Source organism: Amphibalanus amphitrite, unplaced genomic scaffold (genome assembly GCF_019059575.1).
Source record: "Amphibalanus amphitrite isolate SeventyFive unplaced genomic scaffold, NRLGWU_Aamphi_draft 000041F_arrow, whole genome shotgun sequence".
Lineage (NCBI taxonomy): Eukaryota > Metazoa > Arthropoda > Thecostraca > Balanomorpha > Balanidae > Amphibalanus > Amphibalanus amphitrite.
The window spans coordinates 815640-834108 of NW_024881537.1; the positions used below are offsets into that span (position 1 = coordinate 815640).

At 50.8% G+C, this 18469-nt stretch overlaps 1 protein-coding gene across 1 annotated transcript; it reads right to left on the reverse strand.

Annotated features, from left to right (window-relative positions):
- Positions 1-696: 696 nt before the first annotated feature.
- Positions 697-17237, reverse strand: LOC122375638 (protein kintoun-like). Its single transcript, XM_043355123.1, has 5 exons — positions 16790-17237; positions 9181-10687; positions 6539-6757; positions 2648-2829; positions 697-2116 (listed from the first exon to the last, which is right to left on the reverse strand). Exons 1-5 carry the CDS (start codon positions 16954-16956, stop codon positions 1744-1746), a joined length of 2448 nt encoding a protein of 815 aa, XP_043211058.1. The 5' UTR covers positions 16957-17237; the 3' UTR covers positions 697-1743.
- Positions 17238-18469: the final 1232 nt, after the last annotated feature.

Genomic DNA, 18469 nt, shown 5'->3' on the forward strand with positions numbered 1-18469 from the left:
AGATGGGATGGAGCACTGGAGCGCTTCTATTTTCGATACGGCTATCCCATGCCTGGAATGCATTGATGTATCGGAGAGCGAGCTGCAGGCAGCTTTCAATTTAGACGTGACTCGTTTTCGTGTACGCAAATGACCCGGAACGAAAGCGATGCACTCTGACTGAACTGAAGCACAGTGAAAGTTTGTCTCGGGGCACGAAATCGTAACGGAAATCCCTATACGTAGAGCCGGCTGGCAGGTGAACAGCGTCCCCAATGTCTAGATTCCCCTTCGTCAAGCGGCTCGAAGTGAGACCCCGCCGTTATCCTGCCGAATTAAAGCCGTTTCTTCCAATCATTCAGCTGTTTGGTGACTGGCTGAGCGCCCCAGGCGTCCTCAGCAGCGTCCCTTGTTATCGGCACATAAATCCGGTCCCTCCCCGCCCGGTTTGGGCCGTCCCGTCAACACAGCCCACTCGCCTATCCATCACGAGCCGTATGTATCCCGGGGGAGACCGGCCGGCCGCCGGGCAGAACAGCGCCCCCCTTTGTGACGCCCCCGGGGGCGGCCGACGCCCGACGCCCTCCGTCAGCGCCCATCGGCGCCCGGCAGCCGCGTCCACAAACCGACCCTTCTGCGAACAATCGGCCGGCTGGCTGCATTTATTTCCCGATCTCGTCGACCCGTACACAGAGCCGGCACCACAAACACCCGAGCGTCATCTCTTGCGATTTTTATTTGTCTTTCACGGGATTTTGGTAGCACACACTCCTACACAGATGGGCCGTGTGGCGCGGCTGGCGGGCGGGGGCGGGGGCGGGGGCGGGGGCGGCGGCAGGCCGGCCGGCCCCTCCGTCGGCGAGCTATCGTCGGCACCGACGGCCCCATACCGCCCGCCAGGGGTGCCAGAGACGCGTCGGCGTACACACTACAGTTGCGTTACATGTTTTTGTACTTTCGATTTTTCTATTTTTATACATGAGGTGCTTTGTAGCCAGTTCATGGGTCGATCCGCCGCTCGACACTATTGGCCGGAGCCGGCGGTCGGCGTATTCGATGAACAGAGATCAACAATGATTTTGTAGGTGCCAACAGACAGTAGCGGGTGCGTTAGCGCTCATTGTGCAGTAAGAACATTAAGTGGCGTCCGGTCCAATACGCGAAGTGCCACGAGGTACACGCACGGAGCACGCACAGGACATCGACGCGTCTCCAAATTACAGAGGCAGTGTTCAACACCGACTCCAGCCCGAACAAACAAAACAAATAACGGTAACAGAACGGTGCTCCAGCGGTAGCGATCACAATACAGCATGATTAGTGGGATTTTCACAGAAAACAATGACTGAAACGCCGATTCACGTCGCGAAAAGCAGGTATCACGAGGCTGTAAATGCTTGCAGAGCGTAGATGCTTTCAGCAATATTCAAAGCCGTAATTGAAGTTACACATGGTGAACTAAAATACAACTGATCACAAAGATTTGCACAATTGACTGACCAAGTTCATAGCTGTCCCATTCTTGGGACTTTTGATGATCACTTAATGCTCCATTTTCTTCACCCAAGAAAAAGCGAACCAGTAGAGAACTGCAAAACACCAACATATTCCTGTTTAACAGCACACAAGTGTTCCCATGCGGGGCCCTTCACCAGTTAATGCACCACTACTTAGCAACTGCAGGTACTGTGTACCTGTTCCCCAGTTGGTCAAATCGCCGCATACAACGCGACTGCCGCCAATATGGCGAAGGTGGATCCCCTATCACATGTCCAGGTCAAACATAAGCTCATTGTTCAGCATATCCTTCTGTTTGCGGTCCTGCTTGCGCTTGTTTTTCCTCTTCTTCTCCTTGCGGCTCTGGGAGACGGGTCCGCCGCCGGTGCTGCCATCTGTAGCCGATGACTGGAACTCGTCGTTCTCGGAGGTGTCGCCATCGCTGCTGTTGCGGCGCGCCACCTGGCGGGGCAGCGCCGGCTCCTCGCCGTCAGCGTCAGCGTCATCTATCGACGACGATCGGAACTCGTCGTTCTCGGAGGTGTCGCCCTCACTGTGGCGGCGCGCCGCGCGCTGGCGCTTCTTCTTGGCGCGCTGACGCTCCGTGCGTGCCGTGTCGTGCAGGATAGTCGAGTTGGTCCTGCCGTAAAAGGGCAGCACGTCATAGATCCAGCATCACGGGGTGCTCAACATGCCAGCGAACGTGGACGCTTTAAAGCCTTCAATCTCAGGAGCCTCGGGCATACGGTACGAGTCGGCCGACCAACGGAAAGCAGCAGAGCAAACGCGTAATACATGATACCGCACTCGGCACAAGCCTGCTGATATGAGCTTCAGATTCTGCGCCAATTTTTACCCTTTTATTCCATACTCTGCCCCTGCACGTCACTCTGTTCTATTCTACATCCTCTACTCTACGATATACTACTCTACACCTACTCTCCTGCAGTCTCTACTTTTCGATAAAAACTCTACTCAAACCACTCTGCTTCCTCCTTTTCTACCTGTTTCTACTTGAGTCTCTGACGCTCTACATCCACAGTATACAGTCGCATGCAAGTCTACCCCACCACCCACTTATCATACCGCGGTACCACCTGTGAGCTGCACCTGACTGTCCACACAGCAGCGCCTCAACTCCATCCTCCCCCCCCCCCTCCCCTGCACGCACCTGTAGCGTTTCTCCACCACGTGATTGCTGAAGCTGACCGACTTTTTGATGGTGGCCTCCTCTGCCTCGTCGAAGGTCACCAGCGAGCCGGTGACCAGCGAGCTGCCTGATGGGCTCATCAGCTCGTCGGCAGACGACTCGCTGCAGTGCCGCTTCTTCAGGATGCCCTTCTTCTGCAGTGACTGGGGACATACAGCAGACGGGGTTAGTTACAGGGTATAGGACAAGTCTATTGAGGTGGGTTCGGGGTGCACTAAGGCAGGCTAGGGGCGTAGACGGGGATAGGGGGCATTGTCGACGGGTACAATGTGGTGGGCTGGGGGTGTAGTGGTGGTAGGTGTAGCCGTGTAGGCATATTTCGAGTTGAAGTGTGAGTGTTATTACGGAGCGAGCGAAGCGAGCGTAGTCTTTCCTTAGATTAACGGAAATTTCTGAGTATGAGCGGCCGGCCGGCCGGCCGGCCGGCCGTGGTCACGCTTTTGCGAGGCTTATATCTCAGCAACCACTTGACCGATTTACATGCGGTAATTTTTGTGGGGTAGCTCCATTCCTTCTACCAAGTATTGGACTATTCCCGATGCATGTGGGTGACCCCTTATGCACGTTCCACGTGCAAAACGAAGAGGTCTCACTTTTGTAATTGTTGCAATATCTCGGTAACTACTTGGCCGATTGCGCTGAAAGTTGGCATGTAGGTAGGCACCCACTAGGCACTGCATATACATGTGCCGGAGTTGGGGTGCTGCTGCACGTGCGCACGTGCAGGGGTCGTTTCCAGATCTCGAGAACGGCTGGACCGATTGCGCTCAAATTTGGTACACGGTTAGGGACCGGTTAGTAGGGTGCAGTGCACAAGTCAGTTGGGACCCATTTTGCACGTGCGCACGTGCAGGGTGCCGCTTCCAGATCTCGAGAACGGCTGGGCCGATTGTGCCCAAATTTGGCACATCGCTAGAGACCAGTTAGTAGGGTGCCGTGCACAAGTCAGTTGGAGGTACCCCCTCGCAATTTCGCACGTGCAAGGCCCACCCTCTCGCTCGCTCCGTTAGTCGCCCCAAAAGGCGTTATACTGGTAGTTAGTAAACAGTAAACATTGGCTTTCAGATGCAACGTGGTTGTCATCAAAAGATAAAATGATGCGTTCGGCACCACAGATAAACCATAGGCACCAAAACAAATGACATGAACAATAAATTACAGGACCACTGACTGTGTTGAGTAACAAAGCAGTATATATGCACACGTTCGACTGTTTAATGACGAACAAACGTTTAAACGTACGGCGTTCAAGAACTTTCAAAAGTGCATGCATTTAATGTTTGACGACTTATACAAACCCACTAAAAATGTTCGTGAAATAGTTGGAAATTCGAAACGACTCGCTTCTAGTCGCCAGCTTAGATGAAAATCACATAGACAGCAAATATTACGACGTGACAAGATGACAATCAGTCTGTCCGTCCCGTATGAGACCCTGTGCCTGCCGACCCCCCTCGGCCCCCCCCCCCGCCCCCCCCCCCCCCCCTCAGTGTCGTCCAGAGGTACCCAAAATGTAATAACTGGGCATAAATTATCCTCGCCCAATGCGGAGTAGTTGTTACGGAGCGAGCGAAGCGAGCGTAGTCTTTCCTTAGATTAACGGAAATTTCTGAGTATGAGCGGCCGGCCGGCCGGCCGTGGTCACGCTTTTGCGAGGCTTATATCTCAGCAACCACTTGACCGATTTACACGCGGTAATTTTTGTAGGGTAGCTTCATTCCTTCTACCAAGTATTGGACTATTCCCGATGCATGTGGGTGACCCCTTATGCACGTGCCACGTGCAAAACGAAGAGGTGTCAGTTTTGTAATTGTTGCAATATCTCGGTAACTACTTGGCCGATTGCGCTGAAAGTTGGCATGTAGGTAGGCACCCACTAGGCACTGCATATACATGTGCCAGAGTTGGGGTGCTGCTGCACGTGCGCACGTGCAGGGGTCGTTTCCAGATCTCGGGAACGGCTGGACCGATTGAGCTCAAATTTGGTACACGGTTAGGGACCGGTTAGTAGAGTGCCGTGCACAAGTCAGTTGGGACCCATTTTGCACGTGCGCACGTGCAGGGTGCCGCTTCCAGATCTCGAGAACGGCTGGGCCGATTGTGCTCAAATTTGGCACATCGCTAGAGACCAGTTAGTAGGGTGCCGTGCACAAGTTAGTTGGAGGTACCCCCTCGCAATTTCGCACGTGCAAGGCCCACCCTCTCGCTCGCTCCGTTAGTCGCCCCAAAAGGCGTTATACTGGTTTATGTAAGGGCAAACATTAGTCGTATTCCTTGACCTTCCACCAGGACTAATGGTGATATTAAACACGGTCTACCTTATATCAGACAGACACTCTATTATTAAACAATGATTCATACGTCGACACATGTCATGCTCAGTACAAAACGAGCCAGTCGATCTGTTTTCCTTATATCGCAATAAAACGCATGGGGTTCTGGATACAGTAACGCTGCCGCAGCAGGAAAGGAAGAAAAACTGGGACCGGTTTCGCCTCGAGCTTTGCTAGTGTGTTTCACACCCAGACCCAGACCCAGTCGGTCGTACCGAGACCAATTTTCCGCGATAAACGCGATAACATAGCCCGCGGGAGACCAGAAATCGAGCTAGGTCGGCTACCAATCGAGGAATGTTTGTCTAAAATAAAAGTTTTGTGGTGTATATTTGCCTAAAAAATAATTCATCTGGGATATTATCCAGTCTCAATGTAACCCTGCCATCGGCATCTGGAAAATGAGGGATAATTAACCGGGATCATCGGTAATCATTTGGTATTGCAGGAGCCATCGATGCAATTAGTTGCATTTTCAGGCTGCTTTTGCTTCACTAATGGCTCTTTTACTCGTTGCCATGCCTGTTGTGCATGGTGTCAGCTTGCACAAGACCGAATGATCCCGGTGACCCCGGAAAATTATCCCTGATTATCCGGATGCCGAATGCACGCTAAAGCACAAAACTAATCATACATCTTTCGATTAGGTAGTTTTCCTGCCAGAGGATCTTTCCCTTGTCAACATTAAAGATCACCATCGCGGCATAGCAGGCCATGAGATAGTAAAACCCCACTATGCGGAGTACCCATTCGCCCTCTACACACACCCAGCACCTTCCTGCCCGTCGCGTACAGCCCCACACCAGTCCCCAACACCAGGGCCTCAGGACCACAGCGGAAAGTCGGCCACCGGACATCTAATCGACCGCTAGACGACCACGGTCGGTCCCCGGACATCTAATCAGTGTCAGTGGTCGTAAACCGCGCCGCGCGATCACAGATTACAGCTACTGACGCACGCGTGGGGCTGCGATACACAATACAGCGTCAGATAGGAGTCGAGTGGGAAGCGGGCCGGACTTTACCGTGGTGTTTTAACTGGACCAGGAACTACAAATGTATTCGAAAGACGTGCAATATTGTATCCTGAGATTTGTAATATATGGTAATATGAATTATGAAAGTCATTGCGATGAGCTGGTTACGAGTGTTCAGGCTAACAAAGCAAGCGCAAAGGTTACACTCGTAAATCAATATAGGGAGGAACACAACTGTCAATTATCATAGAATGTCTAGGAACGTAGGAAGCACAAAAGGCAATCGCCTTAGCATGTCACCCAGCATGCTAACCTATATCTCGCCGGGTTTATGGCCCAATATCGACTCCTCAGCCGCCGGCCTGTCGTCCGTAGTCGTCTTGGCCACATTATGAGACCGTGTCCTTCTGTATCTTACCTGAGCCATACTCGTTCCCCAGGTAATCTTTCCCTCTGTTTTCATCTCAGCTGATTCCCCTTAGTCTCAGCTCAGATGATCCCACAGCCCTCCCTCACCCTTATAATCCCTTTTCTTTCCTCACCTCATCGACGGAGGACTGGGAGCTGAGTGACAGCAGTCCGTCGCACGATGTCACCGAGCAGAGGGACGATGCCGAGGCGCTGCAGCGCGCCCGGCTGCCGCCGCTGCTGTGCCGACTGCTGCCGCCGCTGCCGTGACGGCTCGCCGGAGGACCTGCTGCAGAGGAGGTCGGCTCGCGCGGCGGCTCGGTGGCAGACGAGGTGGTCTCCGGCTCGTCAGACTGAAATGTGGGCGGGGAGGTCACACGGGGTAGTGAAATGACATGATGGGGACGGGGGAGGGGAGTGTGAGCTGACAGTACAAGCCGCACGGTGGGAAGACAGGACGGGGGCGCCCTGTAGCGTGCAGGCTCACAAATCACTGAATACAAGATGCCAGGATTGCATTATGCAACGTCAGCGTACAAACGATATAAGAATACCAACTTAACTGTTACCATAAATAGACTGACAGAAATAGAGACAGTAAATGATGAAATGGAGCTGAAATCGTCCTGCCTTCTTTGTCTTGAGCTGACAACATAAACCAACAACATTAGCTAGTCATAGGTAATATGAAAATAGATAAACTAACTGAAAATGCAACGCAATAGCAAATGCGCAGCACAGCTCTTTGCCCGCCGTGGATTGCATTATAAAATATTATGCAGCATTGCAAAGCCTGCAGCAATGTTCACTGAAACTCATCGCAGCCGACAGAAGCGACGGAGCTGAACATATCGCCGGGGGAATGTCCTTCCGTGTTCAATGCCCCGGAGAGCGACCCTGGTCTGGGCTGCTTTTCTCCCAGCAGTTCCAGGCAGACCAAACATTGGATGCCACGACACCCGAGCAGCATAACAACGGGGCGGCGCGCAGCGGCCCGCTATGCAAAGGTCACAGTGCAAACAAATAGCCATGATCTGCATCCGTATGTCTGCGGATATGGTTGTATTAGCAGACAGCGGAGACGAATCATTGGACGATGAAGTAGTACCCCCCCCCCCCCCCAAGAGAAAAGCAAAAGCCTAGGTGTTCAGCGCCAACCGCGACTAGCTGGAAGAGGGGAGATGTTTGAGCCCCTCACCCCCTGTAACACAGCTTCTGGGCCACGTTGAGGTACGCGGTAAGCGGCGTTCGAAAGAGCGTCGAAATTCACGAAAACCTATGCTTTGGTCATTTTTCAGCCAGGTCACCAGAGGTCAACAAAGGTCAAATTTTGATTATCTAAACTAAACATTTCCTTGTAAATGGGTGCATAACTCGGGGCGGAGGCGGAGGCGGGGAGGACTGCAGGCGGAGGCGGGTACGGAGGAACTGCGACGGAGGCGGGATGGGGATGAGAACGGGGGCAGGTTGGGACAGGGGGCGGAAAGGGGAACTGGGACGGATACGGGGACGGGGGGAGCGGACACGGAGAGGGACTGGGCAGCCAGGGAACTGGGACGGTCGCGGGGACGGTGACGGGACGGGGAGCGCTGCAGACGGCCACTTCCGTCCAGTGATAAACACGGCGGCGCGGCTGCCGCCTTGCTGCTTTGTGGCCGGCGCGCGGCTCGGCCGCTCAGTTACACGCAAACAGTATATGAAGGTCACATCTGCTCCCGAACAGCAAGGGTCGGTACAGATCACATCCCAATGAGACTGGCAGATCCGGGACTGGACTGAATTTGACTGAAAATAATAAGACAGACCAAGGCACGTAAGCACGTGAGCATCGTCAGTAGTGAGCCTGACAATCTGAAGGGGCCGGATCGTCTGAATATGTGCCAAGCGAGTGGTCCAGTGTATCGATTTTTTACCCCTCTTTTACACTCAGTGGTAACCAGTAATCGTCTTCAGCCAGAAACTGACAAAAACCTTTGCCATTTGTACCTCTGGAACGAAAAATTTAGGCCAAAATGAGGGCGTCAAGCTAAATAAAAATGATATGTTTACATATAGCTAAATCTTTCAAAAATGCAGGCATCCTAGCCATGTCTTACTGCGAGTTGCCCGAAAGACCCAATGCAACAACAAACCTCGTTGCTATTTGCGCGCCCGGGCCGTCGTACACGCTCTGAATCAGGGTGGCAAGGCATCCAACTGCCCTAGATTTCGCACGCGGTTCAGTCGCCCACAGCCCCTTACCATCGGCAGGCTCTAACAGTGACCCGAAAGGGCACATCTACCACCGCTGATGAACCCAAACGAGCGCCTCGCAGCTCGACCGAGACATCGACCGCCCTCCCGACCGCCGGCAGCGGCGGACTGAGGTCACCCTGCAGCTCGTTATGATCAATAAAGGCCGACACGGCACCGCGGCTGACGTATGTTGTCCCAAAGGCTTTGCGGCGTCAAACTCGACATCGCAGTTGAAATGAAACTTGGAAGCGAGAGGGCCACATGCAACCAACAGTGCAGATGTGCTAGACCATAACTCACCCACACAGACCCAACATGTTGTAAAACAACACGCATATACTGTCGCATTGCCAAATTTTACAGTTGACCTTTCTAACATATATTCACTTGCATATCCCCATTAGCCTATTTTACCGTGTTAATCCCTGTTCTCCCGCATCACTACCACCACCACCACCCAGTTATCATGAATTACCCACAAGCCGTCCTTCTCTAGCATTCCCCGGCCGTCCCTCCCTCCCTCCCTCCGCCTCGTTCTCACCTTGCACGATATGAGGTGCTCGGTGAGCTCGGTGGCGTCCCGGCCGACGTGACATCCGGTCCAGTCGCCCTCAGTGGTGGCCGTCTCCAGTTCGACGCTGTCCTGTCCGCAGCGCACGGCCGGCTCGGCCACGGCCGCCGGCAGCGCCAGGTGCAGTCGGTAGTGGAGCGGCGTCAGGCCGGCGCCCAGCGAGCAGGCCGTCATCGTCAGACAGCGGTCGCCGCGCTCCACGCGCACAGACTCGGACACCACGTTCGGCTCCTGGATGGAGATGTACAGCCGCGTCTGGTCACGGTGAATGGTGAACCGTGGCAGCGAGTACAGACGATCGGCCGCCGGTGTCGCCGCCGGCTCGGCCGAGTCAGAGCCCGACTCTGACTCGGCGTCCATCACAGCCTGCTCGGCGGGCTCCGAGTCACCCTCCTCACTGCCCGCCTCACCCTCTCCCTCTCCCTCCCCCGCGGCTCTCCGCCAAGTCCGATACGCGTCGTCGTCCGACTCGTTTTTGGCACAGTCACTGTCGATGCCACTGTCGGGCACGGTGTCGGCCGGCTCGACGGGCAGCGTCACCACCAGACAGCGGGCGGCGCGGTCGAAGGTGGCGCTGCCGGCCGCGTCCCGCACCGGCAGCGGCAGCACCGCGTCCAGCCGGTAGCCGGCCGGCGAGCGCAGCTTCAGCGTGCGCGTGCCCACATCCAGGTCGAGGCCGGCGGCCGAGGTGAGCCGCGGCAGCTGGACGCGCACCACCAGCGCCTGCGGCCGCGTCGGCGGGCCGCCGCAGCCGGCCGCGAACTGCTGCATGTCCAGAGAATCCCGGTACACCACCGTGTACTTGGGCGTCTCGAAACCAGCGTCGGCGTCCGCGTCGGCAGGCTTGTCCGAGTCGCCGGCGGTGGCGGGTGCTCCAGCTGCAGGGTCCTCCTTCCCGGCGGCGGGCGTCTGCTCGGCGTCCTCCGCCGGGTCCAGGGTCATGCCTGCCGCCTGGCGACGCAGCTGCTCCACCACGGCCGCCGGCACGGGCGGCGCGTCGCGCTCGGCGTCCCCGGCGCCCGCGCGGCGGCGACGGATGACGCTGGCCTGTGGCACGCCCTTATACTGCAGCTTCGGGTAGACGATCTTGTCGCGCTTCAGGCCCGCCTTGAACGTGTCGTCCACGGCGTCGACGGCGGTCTGCTCGACCAGGCGGCGCATCTGCGGGTTCTTGCCGGCCATGTACAGCGTGTCCGGGTGGAAGACCACGTCGTAGACGGTGCACGCGGCGCCCGCCTTGTCGCGGTCCTCACGCGGCCGTGACTGCGCGTACGGGATCGACCAGTTGAGGCCGCGCTGCTGGGCGCCGCTGGAGCGCGTGCAGCTCGGCGCGCCCACGTGCTGGTTGCTGCAGACGTTGATGAAGGCTTTGCCGCCAGAAGACGTCTGCAGCTTGAGCACATGGCCTGGCTCCGGATGGATCCAGGTGATCTCGTTGCCATGCTCTTGTTCCAGTAATGCAATCTCTTCCTCATATCTGCAGAAATTAATAAGACAAACATAATGCTATTAATATATTATAACTCATAAAACAGATCCCAATTAACCCTATTAGTGGCAGGGGGGGTTGTTTTTATCCACCCCTCAGGTTTTTCGGGAATATCTCCGAAACCGCTGAAGCTACGATGCTGAAATTTTCTGACTTTTCCTAAAACTAAATTGGGCACATTCCCAGAAAATTTCAAGTTCATAACTTTACCAGGGGCGGCTCCAGAGCACTGGGAATTGGGGGTCCTATTCGTGAAGCGAGTCATTTGGGCGAAGATCACGATGCTGCACCAGTTTTACGAACAGTGAATGAAAGGTATCATGTGATAACATATACAAAGTTATTGTGCATCCTCTTTTGACATGTTTTTTGCTATAATAGGCGGATCCAGGCGTCCAAAAAGGGGGGTTATTTTTTACCTCCCAACATAGGTGCCCTGACACCGCCTATGCATGACCAATACAATTTTAGTCGTTCTCTCATAAGAAAATTGTAACATAACAAGACCATTGCCACCCTTTTTAGAAACAGTACCAACAAAAACCTTATTTACTATACTTTTTGTGTACCCCCAATCTCAATGATCTGTATCCGCCTATGATTTTTGAAAATGCATATTTTTAGGATCCATGTGAATTCCTGGTTCATTCTCTATCGATCGGCAAAAGTTGCGTTAAGATTGGTTCAGAAACCTGGCCGTGATAAACAGTCCAAAATGTATCTGCAATTTGCCCGTTTTTACCCCCCTCTACCCCCCTATTGACATTTTTTAATTTTATTTTTTTTTTTTAGAAATGTAGATCTCGTTGAGCCAAATCGAATGCCGTTTGAATTTTGAAAATCGGCCGGTTAGATCTCGAGATATCAAGGGGGGGTCGTAAACAGCCCCCCCCCCCCTGCCACTAATATGGGGTAGCCAGGAGCCTGCCACTAATAGGGTTAATGCCTTAAAAGCATCAATCTGAAAAATCTGATTTAGTATGTGTGAAGAAAAATTAATTTATTTCAGAGTTTAATCTCCCAATTCGGAGATTATACGGCTCATTGATGAGCCATAGGTAGGTACTTGTGCAGATCAAATGATTTTTTTTAGTAATATGGTCCCAGCTCAAAGCTTGGACAGAGCATCAAGCTAGTTGATGGGTAGTTTCAAATTTTTGCAGCAATGTGGGTAGGTAACCATGCTTCTTATCATTTGACCCGCGCCCCGTTGAGGTCTGGCGGGTTCCACGTCCTGTTGGTGGTGGTGGTGGGCGGGGGGGGGGGGGGGCAAAGGGGCCCCGTCGTATGTCCGGAACCAATAGCCGGATCGGAAAATTCAAACGGCAATCGAAAGAGCTCATCGAGATGCACAAGATAGGATATCGATGACCTTGATATTTGACCTTTGACGTCATAGGGAGGTCAAATAAGGTCAAATCAGTCCAATTTGCAATCACAAGAAGTCGGTCATGAAAATGAAATCTAAGTATTCAAAATGAGTCTGGATATGATGTATATGATAGATCTGCTATGTGGATAGTCACCTGAGTCGATGATGACCTGTGACGTCACAACAGGGGTCAGCCTCGACCAATCAGAAAACACTTTGGTGAATCGTAAGGAAAGGCATGTTAAATTGTGAATATTCGAGTCTTTATGAAGACATGTCATATATATGCATCCACAGAAATCTCCATGACAATTTTTCTTGGAACAATGACGTCACAGGAATGTCAAATAAGGTCATATTGTACCAGTTTACAACAAAAAAAAACAAACAATTTTTACGTAAAAGTGACTTTGGTCACATAAAGGATCATATTCAGTCAGCAAAAGGTTAATAAGGATCATAAATATTACTCCTGACTGATTTCAAGCACAAATAGGCTGAAAATACTGCGACGTCATAAGAACAGTCGCCACTTTTTCAGTCATTCAAATGGCTATATCTCAGGCAGTTTTTGAGATATTTTGTTAATTTTTGGCATGTGTAAGGCCTGTAAGGGGTTCTCTAACATATATTCTAGTTTTTTTGAAAATTTTCCCAGATTGCAAAAATATCTCAAGAAATCTAAATTTTGAGTTAAAAAATCCCTAGATCTAGAGATTTTTACATTTTGGAAATTTCGAGATAGCCGTTTTGTTCGCCATACTTTTTTATACCTACGGTCCAGTTTTTTAGTCACTACGTTGAAACCCTGATTTTCTGCAATTTTTCTCCGTGAACAACTTTTTCGACGAAAAACCGCCGAACATGACCTCAGTTTGACCTCTCTATAGCTCGTGACCTGAGATCAGGGCTGCGGAGTCGATGGATTTTCGGCGACTCCGACTCCGACTCCGACTCCGGCTTTCAATAACCAGCTCCGACTCCGACTCCGACTCCGGGCAGAATTGTCGACTCCGACCGACTCCAACTCCCGACTCCGACTCCGCAGACCTAGCAGGGCTGCGGAGTCGACAGATTTTCGGTGACTCCGACTCCGACTCCGGCTCGGGTTTCTAAAATCGACTCCGACTCCGACTCCGACTCCGGTCACAACTGTCGACTCCGACCGACTCCGACTCCGACTCCGACTCCGACTCCGCAGCCCTGCCTGAGATGACCTGGGACCTAATTTTTTCAGAAGTTGTGTAGAATTGATGTCCGGAGAGGTACTGAAAGTTTCAAGTCGAAATTCGCAGCCGTTTCTGAGTTATCTCCGAAAAGCCACAGGGGGGCCCTTTGCCCCCCCCCTCCTCCAACGGGTCGCGGGTTAACCCTCGCCCGTATAGGGGAGGGGAGACGACCCCTTCCCCACTCGGCTTTTCGCGAATAACTCGCGTAAAAAGCGGCCGATCGCGACGAAAGTTTCAGTATCCTCGCGTTTATCAATTTGACACCTACCCTTAAAATTTCATGACCCTGACCCAAATGACCTTTGACCTGTGACCTACTTTTCGAGACTATGTTTGGCCGGAATCGCGATTCGGCGTATATCGGCTCGCATTAGCCGCGCGGTTGCAGTCTTTTCGTGGTTTCAAGCGTTCAAATATGTGATATGATGATGGTCCCATGCATTAGGGTGGGTGTCAAGGTCACCTGAAGGTCAGGTCAGGTCACTGACGTTTGGTGACCTCGGTTCACTTTCTCGAGTTTTACATGTTTCTAGGCTAGTTTTTGGAGCTGAATTCGAATTTAGCAGCCATATGAACATTTACAAAGTAGTTTTGGTGCCGTCGTATCATGTTATGAAGCTGTCAGAGGCGATTGACACCTACTACAAATACTGGACAGGACCTCTACTGGTTGACCTGACCTGACCTGGCCTAAATGCATTAATTTTACACCTAAAGGTTTAAAATTTGTCAACTCGAGCATACTGAAAGTTACGTAGTGGTCGACCGCTTTTGCGCGAGTTATTCGTGTAAAACCAAGTGGGTCCGTTCCATGTTTGCTCCTCCTATGTTCAATCAAATTGCAAAAGATTCAGAAATGTATGTAAGCTGTTTTTCAAAACTGACATACCTACCTAACCACAAAAACTTAAGGACTATGCATGGAATAAGATAGTCCAGAACACTACTTTAAATTTATATGAGATTCCAGATTATGGTGAAAATAAAGTTTTGCCTAGCTAAGCTTTTCAAAATAATAAGGTGATTTATATTTGATGAGCGCTTTCTTAGCAAAATCAAATATATTTTGAGTACATACAAAAAGACTTTCAGGGCATGATGATCAGAATAGGTATGACAATAATTGTATTACCTACTCTGTGCATGTGTAAATCCCACTCAGTCCAATGGCCACTGAAACTGAAATTGAGCTGTTTAGACTTAACCCTCGCATGTGTGCGGCGTTTGCCAGCTTCTAATGTGTGGGGAGGAAGGATCGGTTGGACCCCCCCCCCTTGCCGTTTGGCCCCTGATTGAGCTAGAGCTTCGCGGAAAAAAAACGAGCGTGTTGCCCGTGACGAGAGGAAGCCGATGATGCCCAACTTTAAGGTCCTAGGTCATTGGTTGACCTTCCAGGTCAGGTCAATGACCCAAAAGTCGGGAAAATCGGGACCTATAATCAAGTAAAATAACCGTACTCTCATAGTTAATATCCAAAATCGTAAGAAAAAGGCCTGATAATTCCGAAGAGCTTTCGGCTTACGCCTTCTTCAACTCGCTTGAAGCAGGCGTAAGCCGAAAGCTCCTCGGAATTATCAGGCCTTTTTCTTACGATTTTGGAAATCAACTATGAGAGTACGGTTACTTTACTTGATTATATGTTTAAGCATGTCTCTCAAAACATTGCTAACAGCAATTCAAACTAAAATCGGAACCTGTTAGAAAGTCGTAGTGTGGCTGCTAAAGGGTTTTTCGGGGTGCTGATCGCGAGTATCGTGTTAGTTTTGATCACAGATAATGTTTTTAAGCGTTTAGACCAGGTCGGGTCAGGTCAGGTCAGGTCAACCAGTAGGGGTCGTGAGTCGTGACGGGTATTCGTAGTACGTGTCAACCGCCTCTGGCAGCTTCGTAACATGTTACGAAGGCACCAAAACTACTTCGTAAATGTTCAAATAGTTTCTAAATTCGAATTCAGCTACAAAAACTAGCCTAGAAACATGTAAAGCTCGAAAAAGTAAACAGAGGTTCAAAGGTCAATGACCTGACCTGACCTTCAGATGACCTTGACATCCACCCAAATGCATGGGAGCAACATCAAATCACATGTTTGAACGTTTGAAACCACGAGCAGCTTGCAAACGCGCGACTAATGTGAGCCGACATAGGCCGAATCGCGCTTCCGGCCAAATATGGCTTCGAGAAATAGGTCACAGGTCAAAGGTCACTTGGGTCAGGGTCATGAAATCCGCAGGGTAGGTGTGAAATTGATCAAATGGAGGGTACTGAAAGTTTCGTCGCGATCGGCCGCTTTTTACGCGCGTTATTCGCGAAAAACCATGGGGTGGGGGTGCATCCGACCCCCCCCCCCCTACACATGCGAGGGTCAACTCTACTGGGCCCTGTTTCACAGCAAGCTGCTAATACACTTCTAGTGCTATTGCGCTTTTGCTTTCCATAAAAAACATTGGGCCTGTTCCAATGCCTCCAGTCCTCCAGAAACCTCCAGAATTATGCCGCCAATGCCTCCAGAAACCTCCAGATTATGGCACATGTGACAATTGCAAATGCAAAAAAGGACTTTTGACTATTAATTTTGAAATTTAAACTTGAAAAAAATATATTATTAAAATTGTTTTAAAGCTTCTTTCTAAAATCAAAAACAATACTTTTCAAGAGTGAAATATCATCATTCTTGTAATAGCCCTGACACCAATCTCCAGAAATCTCCAGATTGTGTTCCTGCACCTCCAATTTAGTAGTAGAGCCTTCAGCCTCCAGTCCAGAATTTCTACAAGAGGTGCTGGAACAGAAATTTCATTGCGAGGACACAAATTTGCTGCCGAATCCCAGGAAACCAAAAGCGCATCAGCGCTAGCGGTGTGCCATTAAACAGAGTTATCATGTCAACATCCCATTTTGATTTCAGCCATTCACAGGTAACACTTTGATTTGAAAGGATAGGCTGATAATAATACATTGAAATGTTTATTTATTTATTGTCACAGCAACAAACCAGATCCGCATTAAATGGGCTGCTCCCTGGTCGATGTCAGTTAACATTTCATAATGAACAACTCACAACACAGTTAAAATAAAATACTGCGACACCTGATAAAACAGCTAAAAATCACCTTCTCCTAGCTATGATCATTGTAATCTAGAAAGCTTTAGATGCTTTTTTTAATTTGCTCAGCGTAAGTCTGTCTGCACCCTCGGCTATAACAAATGTTCTTAGGGTAACTACCTATTAAAAGGAAGAAAACACCTCTCCTGAGTCCTAAAGATGCATTAGGTACCTACCTACTGGAAAATGTTTGTTTTAAGCATAAACGGTTTTGGTTTAACATATTACACTGATGAAGGCATCCAAATTGAAATATTATGGAACACCTCTTTCTAACAAGGAAAGCACCAGAAACCGACCGACACGTGTTAGAAATCCCGGAATGGGACCTGGGAGTCGGACCGGCGCTGGGCCTGGAGCCTGGGGGCGTGCCGCAGCGGACTTACCTTTTCCTGTTTTCAGGATCACGAATTTCATCAACATATTCGCCCAAAAGCTTGCGGAAACCTTCATCCTTCAAGGCCTTGGAGAATTTAGTTAGCTCATCTTGTGTTATATTAATATCTTTCAGTTTTTCCCCAGCCCCAAACCTCTCCGATGTCTTCGATGCCATGTTGTTTTGTGAAGTGTGTTTTCATCGTGCTTGCTTGTGATTGGTGCAGATTAACCTTCCCACATCTTATTCTACTGCAATAAAAGGCGCACAGAGTAAGAATGCCAAAATATCTTATGATGCCAAATATTAAAATTAATCAAACAAAACACAAAACACGCTCAAAGTAATCGTGTTAAAAACACATCCTGAAAAAAGCAAATGATCCTCATGGGGGACTAAGAAAATCAATTCTAAAGAAAGAAAGATACCGGCAAGGGCTTGCGCGAAAGCACGAAAGTAAGCAAAATATATTCGATTTCACTCGTGATTTCGGTGTACTTGTTCATTCATGAGCCTGAAAATTCACTTCTTGATTTGGATAGCCATATTTTAAATTACACTTAAAAATTGAAATTAAGCAACTTTTGTTGTAGAGTGTAGTGATAGTGCTGCCATCTACAAATGATGAATGCTTACAACGCCCCCTGCCACCCAAGATTACTAACACTGCAACTGTATTTAGGGCCTTGACTGCAACTTTTCCAGAGTCGGACAGTAACAGTAATGTCCGGTCGGGTCTGGTTCGAGTCTGGAAAAAAGCATCTTTTCACTTTTGCCACCTCTATTGCATTACCTTCGGCTGTATCAATTTGATACCTGTGTCAAAATATGCATAGGCGTAGGAACAGGGGGGGCCAGGTGGGCAAATGCCCACCCACTTTTCGAGGTGGGGGGCCAACCATGTGTTTTGGCCCACCCACTTTTTACCCGAGGCCCCTCGTCTCGATTTGAGAGGACGTCGTCACCTTCCAGAATAAACAAACTCGGTAAAAATAAGTTCCACGAATCCCCACGCACGGACTCCAAGGGGCCGTGATGGATCCAAGGAGGCCCTCTGTTCATACTTGTCAGTCGAAGCCCCTGAGACTGATGGCCTGAGAGGCCCTAGTGGATCTGAGGAGGCCCCAATATCCACACTGGTCTGGGGAGGCCCCTGACACTGGCGGTCTGGGAGGCCCCTCTATCTACACTAGTCAGAGGTTTGAGACTGGTGGTCTGGGAGGCCCCTCCATCCACACTAGTCAGAATAGGCCCCTGACACTGGCGGTCCAGCCGAGGCCCCCTACCTTCACTAGTCAGAGGAGGCCCCTCTATCCTCAATAGTCAGAAGAGGCCCCTGAGACTGATGTCTGGGAGGCCTATCCATCTACACTGTAGTCAGAGGAGGCCCCTGAGACTGATGACCTGAGAGGCCCTTATAATCACACCAGGCAGAAGAGGCCCATGATACTGATGGATGTAGGCCGGCGCGTATGTAGAAAACCAATAGGTCCGGCGAGGGTTAAGCCAGCGCATTCATAGCCCCACACCAGCAATTGTAAGGGCTTCACACTGAAGTATCTGAGGGTTCCACACCGATGTCTCTAAAGGGCCACATACCGGCATCTCTGAGGGCCCCATACCGGCGTCTCCGAGGGTCCACATCTGGCGGGCACCCATCAGCGACTGAAGGTCCCACACTGTCGACTCC

Excerpts from the sequence above, each read along its gene's own strand:
- LOC122375638 (XM_043355123.1), bottom strand. The coding sequence starts at position 16,956 with ATGGCATCGAAGACATCGGAGAGGTTTGGGGCTGGGGAAAAACTGAAA. Across the intron at positions 2,830-6,538 it reads CCCAGTCCTCCGTCGATGAG|TCACTGCAGAAGAAGGGCAT; the intron begins GTGAGGAAAGAA and ends GTATGTCCCCAG. Across the intron at positions 2,117-2,647 it reads GTGGTGGAGAAACGCTACAG|GACCAACTCGACTATCCTGC; the intron begins GTGCGTGCAGGG and ends CTTTTACGGCAG.